Raw genomic sequence first — 8,736 nt, forward strand, 5'->3', positions numbered from 1 at the left:
AAAAACTAATTAATACAACTAAAGTAAAATCTGTGGAAAATTAACAATAAAATACTTTTTTCACAAAATCTGTAAAGGACACTTTTATTTCTAAAAAAAAAAATGGGTAACAGTTATTCGTCGCCACGGGCGATTTTTTATTATAAATTTTGAATTGATATCGAAATATAGATTTTTTTAAGCGCGGGTGGGCTTTAGTATTCAGCCGCACCTTTTGTTTTAAGAAAACCAGGTGGAATTAACAAATGAAACTTGGTCAGGATGTTAAGGGAGGTATCCTCTAAAACATGTATAATTAAAAAATATAAACAATATAATTGTTTATAAGTTATTTGTTGTTAAAATTTCTTAAGTCGTTCCACTTGATTTCCTTATCAAAAAGTGCATGTCATATACTTTCATATATATAAATGCACATAACACTCTACCTAATAGTTTACACACTTTAATTTTATTTTATTTTGTATATAATAATAATAGATTGGCGCTTACACAATGTTAATGTTTGGCCGAGCTTCTCCTCCAACTTGTGGCGTGCGCCTTGATATTGTCACACAAAGCGGAGGGACCTACAGTTTTACGCCGACTCCGAACGGCGATTGTATTTTTATGAGAAGCTGTTTTTCATGGCAGAAATACACTCGGAGGTTTGCCATAGCCTGCCGAGGGACGACCGCTGTTAAGAAAAACCTTTTTCTAAATTTTTTGCGATGTTGCTTTGACCAGGGCTTGAACCCAGGTGCTGGTGAGTGAAAGCGCGCACTGCTTACCACTACCAACTTTTACTAAGTTGTAAATTGCATTAAATTGCACCCATATTCACACATGGTTGCAAACTTACACATAAGATGTGTTGCCATACTGTTCAAAACAATTCATACAAAGAAGGCAACACAGAAAGGGGAAGTCTACTTAGTGAGGGTTATATTCCCTAAGTGCGGCCGAAGGCCGCCTACGCAGAAACGTGTTCTCTGCAACAGGTGTTCAGCCGGTGACAGGTAATAAGGTCAATGGAAATAAGGTCAATTGACATTATTACCTTTTCAAAAGCGAAATAAAGTCAACAAAAATTTGGAAATAAAGTCATTGACGCCCGTAAGTGTTGTTTTTTAATAGATGAAAAAGGATTTTGCTAAATCCTCTGTGTTGTGATATTAATCCACACACAATCATGAACTACCTCCAATTGATTCTATTAAAAAAAAGAATATAAATTACGAATATGTAAAAACACGATGCAAAAAACTAAACGCCTGCGTACAGCTGCAATACGAGAAATATTTGAAGAAAGAGTGGAGAAATGATCCATAACATGCAAAACATTTTTCGTTTCTACAAAAATAAAGCGAACACTATTAAATTGAAGAAACAGTACATGTCCAAAAACCCCGGAGGAGCACTGAAAGAGTTCTGTGTTTTAAATTAGCATATTTTGAACGAATTCGGAATGTCTAAGGTGGAAAAGAACCCAACCTTTCTATAAGGAAACAATTCTAGCAAAAAAATTTTCTTACACTGTATTTATGTCTCCGCCAGCAGTCATTTAAAAGCAGCTAAGGAGAACGACGACACTATTTATTAGATGGCACATTTAACGAGCCAATGTGCCAAAATGCGGGTATAAACAATTATTGATTATTTAATATCGGAACCGAGATCATATAAGTTAATGGATTGGTTTTCACACACTTTTGAAACACAAATTATATGCTTTTTTACTGCAGACAAGTTGTTGCCTCAAAACACAGCAGAAATCTTCCAATCAGGGCTGCCAACTCTCCTTAGTTTTGAGGTGCCATATTGAGGATAAAAAAAGTGCCAAAATGTGCCAAATAGAAAAATAAAACTGCCAAAAAAGGTGTCATTCCTTTTAATCATTCACATTTAGCAATAAAATAAAGCCTTATTTTCAAAACAAAAGTGCAATGATAAAATAAGATAAACCAGTTGAATAGCCTTTATAAATTAGAAAATTTTAGTTGAGAAAAAGAAGTGCACGCAAAGGATTTCACAAAAATGTATTGAAATGTTATTTTTTTACAAAAGTGCCATTTTGGCATTTTGTGCCAAATTGAAAAATTAAGTGCCATTTGAAATAAAATAGGAACAAATGGCACGGTTTGAGCCAAGTTGGCATCCCTGCTTCCAATAACTTACAAATATAAAAATGTGAAATATCGAGGGCTTGAATTCATTAATACCCTCTATCTGCAATTTGCACAAAAACTAATTTCTGATTTTAGAAACCATCTGGGACTTATTACCGGTCATTATATAAGGTAGCATTAATATCACTGATGACAGTTAAAGCTTAGGTGGATTTTTATATCAGAATCTCATCTTTGTGAAAAGTGTGCAGATAGGGGGTATTATTGAATATAAGCCCTCGATGTTTAAAATATATAAAAATTTTATTTCAACGTATACAAAAAATAAATCTACCTGCGCTACAGCACGTCGGGAGACGGGGAGGGGGGCCGGGGGGCCCACGGCGTAGCGTGACGCGGTGTGCGCGCCGGTCGCGCGGGGTACCCAACCTTTCTGTAAGGAAACAATTCTAGAAAAAGAATTTTGTTACACTGTATTTATGTCTCCGCCAGCAGTCATTTAAAAGCAGCTAAGGAGAACGACGACACTATTTATTAGATGGCACATTTAACGAGCCAATGTGCCAAAATGCGGGTATAAACAATTATTGATTATTTAATATCGGAACCGAGATCATATAAGTTAATGGATTGGTTTTCACACACTTTTGAAACACAAATTATATGCATTTTTACTGCAGACAAGTTGTTGCCCCAAAACACAGCAGAAATCTTCCAATCAGGGCTGCCTTAGTGATGAGGTGCCATATTGAGGATAAAGAAGTGCCAAAATGTGCCAAATAGAAAAATAAAAGTGCCAAAAAAGGTGTCATTCCTTTTAATCATTCACATTTAGCAATAAAATAAAGCTACATTGAATAGCCTTTATAAATTAGAAAATTTTAGTTGAGAAAAAGAAGTGCAAGCAAAGAATTTCACAAAAATGTATTTGTACGATAAAAGCAACTGAAAACCGATTATGTTTGTACACACCGACCAGCGGGAATATAATGGCACTTATTTATTTGCAAATTCGTCTTTTATAGAAAGCTACAAACGGTACAATAGCGTGACTTGTTAACGTTAGATTTTATGATGTTTACAGGTTCAAGAATATTATATATAAAGATGGAAGTATGTATGTATGTATGCAAAACATAAATAATCGAACGACACTTAAGGCTAGTTCAGAGTGCAGCAGCGAATGACACTAAAGGTTCGTGCAGAGTGCAGACGATAAAGCTGGTCGTTGCCACTTAATCGCGTACATCCTCCCCGGCTAAGTCCTCCGGACTTAGAATGCCTTCGTGGGCTTGAAGGATACGGCATACTCGTTGGAATGGGCGCTGACACAAATGTCTGCGACAGAAGCCTCTTTCGAATGCGCAGGATTCGATGGTGACTACGCGCACCAGCCCGTCACTCCCCGGATGCACTGCTGTTAATGCGACCGATGCGCCATCGAGATGGAGGAAGCTGCTCTTGCTGGATGGCCACAACGTCACCAACTTGTAGATTTGGCGTAGGTCGGGCCCACTTGCTCCGAGCCTGCAGCTGGACCAAGTATTCCTCCTTCCATCGGTGCCAAAAATGTTGCAACATGCGTTGTAGTCGTTGGTAGTACTTTAGCCGATTGTCCGGAGCTTCCGGAACGGTCGCCTCTGGACGAGAATTCAATGGGCGGCCGATGAGGAAGTCTCCGGGTGATAGCGCGACGCCGCCTTCGGGATCGTCAAGAAGAGCGATGATGGGTCTCGAGTTGAGACATGCCTCAATGCGTACAAGCAGGGTACTGAGTTGGATGAACGGGAGAACAGCGTCACCAATGACGCGCTTGAGATGCTTCTTGGCCGAACGCACTGCAGCCTCCTTGATGAGAAGCGGAAGGAGTTATGAAGTGCCAGCGGACGCCTGCATCAGACAGTTGTTGCTTGGAATAAGTGTTGTGCCAGTCGACCAGGTCAGTTTGAAGTTGACGGTTTGCCCCCACAAATTGGGTGCCATTGTCGCTATAGAGATTGGTGTAATATCCTCTACGACTCACAAATCGATCAAAGACGTCCAGAAATGCTCGGGTGCTCAGGTCTTCCGCCAGTTCTATGTGCACTGCCTTTGTACACATGCATATGAAGATCGCAGCATACGTCTTGGTGGTGGTGGTAGAACGTTTACCACCATGGCGGACGAGGAATGGTCCGGCGTAATCCAACCCAGCGTTGGAAAAGGGAGGCGCAACCATTACTCGAGAGCGAGGTAGATCAGCCATTTGTTGTTGTTGCATTGCTCTTTGGTGTAACTTGCAGGTCTTACACTGATGTAGGCACCGCTTGACCAAGACTCTAGCGTGCACAATCCAGAGATCCCGTCGGAGGTACTGTAGCATCTCCCTAATGCCGCCGTGCATTGTAATCCTGTGTGCGTGGCGGACCAGAAGCGTAGCTAGGACACATTCTCTAGGGAGGATGATCGGATGGCGCTGCTCATACGTGAGGTCTGCGTTCCTCAGTCAGACGCCAACCCTTAACACACCAGCGTCATCCTGGATAGGGTTCACAGAGAGCAACTTACTCGAAGCACCAACGCTGGAAGAAGCTCGCAAATGATTAATTTCTGAATTGTAATAATTACCTTGCGCTTCTCGAACAAGAATTTCAAAGGCTTGCTGAGTTTCATCTGCTGTTATAACTGGCGTACGACAGTAGGGTCTGCCCGCTGGAAGAAACCGTAGCACATAGACTGTGGTATGCAAAACTCGCTGTAAAGTGCTGAAGCGTTCCACTAATGGAATGAATGTGGTAAGTGACCCATTACACCGCCGGACTTGTATCTTAGGGATGGTCAGAGTGCAGATATGGGTTCGAAGTGGCCTCAGTTCGGCATCGTGCACTTGCTGCTCGCCGTCGCCGAGAAGTGGGATCTCACTTGGTATAAGATTGTCTTCGTACATGTTGCCTGGCCCATTCCACCATAAGGAAAAATTGTGAAGAGCCGCTGGTGTCATGCCGCGACTGGCACAGTCGGCAGGATTGTCTTTGCTGCTTATGTGATGCCAATCTGATATTGGAGTTCCTTTGGACGTAAGCCACTCGATTGGAGACATACTGCATCAAAATGTTTGGTGGTTTGCGTATCCAAGCAAGGGCTATGCTGGAATCGCTCCAATAGGTGCATTGATCTTTGCTGAGTTGAAGAGCCTCGCGTACACTCACCATAGAAGTTACAAGCAAGTGAGCGGCGCACAATTCCAGCCTCGGAATGGTGATTGCCTTAAGTGGACTAACCTTAGTTCGTGCAGCTACGAGTCTCACTCTCACCTGTCCATCGGGTTCGATGCTTCGTGAATATATGACAGCGGCGTACGCCCGTTCGCTGGCATCGCAAAACCCATGGAGCGTGGTAGCGGCTGACTTGGTCATTCCGATCCATCGTGGTATGCGGAAAGCGCTAATAGCTGGAAGGCTGCCTCGGAACTTGAGCCACTTCTCGCGTAGCTCTGGTGGTAAGGGCGTATCCCAATCTATCTTGGCAGCCCATGTTAACTGCATCATCATCTTAGCGGTCACTGTTACTGGAACCAGAAGTCCAAGAGAAGATTCTGGCCACTTCACTCAATACCTGACGTTTGGTAGGGATAGGGTTAGCATCTGGCAGCGTTACCCGAAAAAGAATCACATCATTGACTGGTCCCCAGTAAAGCCCCAGAACCTTGGCATCAGTGTCGCCTAAGCCAAGTGTGCAGCTGGATGCCTCTGAACCAGATGTCGCCGAGAGCATGTCCACATCGTTGGATTTCCACTTGCAAAGTCGAAAGTGGCCTTGTTACAATATTGTGGAAACGACTCGCGCTAACGTGATTGCTTCAATTGGCGTGTCAGCGCTATCCAGGAGATCCTCCATATAAAAGTTGCGTAAGATACTGTCCCGTGCAGCTGCAGCTCGATTAGCATCAGGAACCACGATTTGGTTGTCAATGGCGCACTGGTTCAGAACACGAGCAGCGTTATAAGGGCTGCAAGCCATACCGTAGGTGAGAGTCTTCAGTTGATACGCACGGAGCGGGTCATTAGGGCTTTCGCACCAGAGGATCTGCTGCCAACATCGATGCCTGGAGTCCACTTCGATTTGCCGGAACATCTTCTCGATGTCAGCCGTGACAGCTACGCGGAATCGACGAAAGCGTAAGAGGATGTCAACTAGTGGATCTTGAACTGCCGGCCCAACCAGCTGAGTGTCGTTCAAGGAGACGCCATTGCTGCTCTTCGCCGAAGCGTTGAAGACCACACGGAATTTCGCGGTGACAGCATGGTGCCGTATAAAGTAGGCGTGGGATGGATCATCTCGTTGTAGCGTGATCTTCTCCATGTGGCCGAGCGTCTCGTACTCGCGCATAAACTGAACATACTTCTGGCGCAAGTCATCATCACCCCTCAGACGCCTCTCAAGGTTGAAAAAGTGGCCCAGCGCCTTGCCGTAGGAATCACCGAGTGCAGGCGCATCCGGAGAAAATGGGATCTGCACTATGTATCGGCCATTGCTCTTGCGCGATACGGTTCGGTGGAAAATCTCCTCGCAAATGTCATCGGTCGTTTTGGGGCGAGGAACCTCCTCCAGTTCCCAGAAGCGTTGAAGAATCTCATCGAGTCGCTCCTCCTCGGTAACACATTCGGTCGGTGTGCCCAAGGCGGGGAGTGACGCACAGCGTGGCGATGTAGGTCCGCATATGACCCAACCGAGACGCGTATGGAGAGCGCACGGCTGCTTAGGCCCACCAGTGATAGTTTCACCCAGGAGAAGCATGCCCATGATGTCCGCTCCAATACGTACATCGATGCTTCCTGGCGTGTGAAATGTCGGATCAGCCAGTGGTATGTTATGTAAGTGTTTGTACCCGCTCGTGTCAATTGGAGATGCGGGAATCGTCGAAGTTATACTAGGCAAAATGTGCGCATCCAAACGGCACTCAAATTCTGCATCGTGATATGATCGCATCACCAGAGTCGTCTGTCCGCGCGAAGAAGTTACCCTCTGCGAACCAATACCTTCTACCGTCAATGTGTAACGCCTTCTGTGGAGATTCAAACGCTTAAAAAATGGCTCCGTAATGAAGCTTACCTGTGAACCCATGTCACACAAGAGACGACACGATACTTCCTCTCCACATCCATTTACGATGGGCGCCTTGGCAGTGGCTAGTAGGACGATTCCTTCGGATTGCGCCAGGAGAGACTGGACAGCATCCAGACGGGGCAGGACCTGAAGCGCAGTAGCGCTGGTTGATGGCGATTGTTGCTCGAGTACGGACACTGGTCGCGCTACTGAGCTGGTGTTTGTAGGTAACCGCTCGCCTTGCGGAGCTGCCTTACAAAGCAAGGTGTTGTGTTTCTGCTTACAGTTGTTGCAATTCCCCGAGTTACACTCACGGGCCGAGTGACCTGGTCCCAAGCAGTTGAAGCATAACGTTGCTTGGCGTACCCAGTGCAAACGTTGATCCAGACTTAATCCTCGAAATTGAGGGCATCTTGATATACGATGTGGCTCGGCGCATCGTGGGCAGGTCATTGCTGATCTCATGTTGGCGCTTGAAGATTTGGGCACCACCATATGTGACTGTGCGGTACGAAATGTTGCCGAGTGCCTCGGCGGTACGGTAGAGCTGCTCCTTAAAGTGTCAGCATAGGTCTCAATCTCCTCAAGCATTTTCTGCAGCTGCGACAGAGTGTCTGAATGACTCCGAACGGTGCGCGACCGCCGATGTTGGCAATTTACGGAGAACAATAGGATAAACGATGGCGTCCCAATGGTCGGTGGCCAAGCCCATCACGTTAAGTGCACGTAAGGTACTGCGTACTACATCGATTACATTCCGAACATTGCGTTGCGTAAGTGCTGGTTGTTCAGGCAAGTCCAACAACCGATTCACATGTGACTCAACCAAACGCCTGGGATTGTCGTACCTCCTCTTCAATTCCGCCCATAGTTGGTCGTAGCCTCCAGTGTATACGCCGCCAACCATTGACACCGCTTGCGCATCGACGCACTGCCTTAGCCGGCTGATTTTGTAAGTGTCGTCAAGATCAGTCCGATTATGTACCATCGACTCGAAGATGTCCTTAAACACCAACCAGTTTTCCTGTCGACCATCGAACGTGGGGAGTTTGAATGGATCTAATCGGTGTTCACCTTGGCACCGGCTAGATGCAGAGTGCGCAGTGGCATTTGAGCCAGCACGCATGCGTTGCAATTTGGTGACAGCACTACCATAAGCCACCTCCACTTGCGCTAGTAGCTCCTCATGAGCGTCCAATTCTTCGTCAGTGGCTCCGGCCACTAGCGCGATATGATTGTCCATGAAGCGATTATAGTGCCCGGTTAGAATGCTGATGGTGTGCTCCACGTGCACCTCATCCGCGGTATAACCTTCGGTTTCCACCTCCGCCCTGATGCGTAGTATAGAACTCCTCGCCGCTCTTCTAATATTCATTGCAGCCATAGTTCCGCGGTTAGAATCGCGAAGGTAAACTAGTTTTATTTTACAGCGTAGATTATACGAAACTTTGGCAATAAAAAACCGCGCTTTCAGTCCTCACAGGAGGCACCAAAAATATGTACGATAAAAGCAACTGAAAACCGATTATGTTTGTACACACCG

The 8,736-nt window shown here is 45.4% G+C and overlaps 1 protein-coding gene across 1 annotated transcript; it reads right to left on the reverse strand.

The window, feature by feature from the left end:
- Nucleotides 1-5,906: 5,906 nt before the first annotated feature.
- On the reverse strand, nucleotides 5,907-7,252 carry LOC118734938. Its single transcript, XM_036464536.1, has 2 exons — nucleotides 7,200-7,252; nucleotides 5,907-7,152 (listed from the first exon to the last, which is right to left on the reverse strand). Exons 1-2 carry the CDS (start codon nucleotides 7,250-7,252, stop codon nucleotides 5,907-5,909), a joined length of 1,299 nt encoding a protein of 432 aa, XP_036320429.1.
- Between the last annotated feature and the right edge of the window lie 1,484 nt (nucleotides 7,253-8,736).

This window comes from Rhagoletis pomonella, unplaced genomic scaffold, assembly GCF_013731165.1.
Source record: "Rhagoletis pomonella isolate Grant_MI unplaced genomic scaffold, Rhpom_1.0 Rhpom_scaffold_00003, whole genome shotgun sequence".
NCBI classification, from domain to species: domain Eukaryota; kingdom Metazoa; phylum Arthropoda; class Insecta; order Diptera; family Tephritidae; genus Rhagoletis; species Rhagoletis pomonella.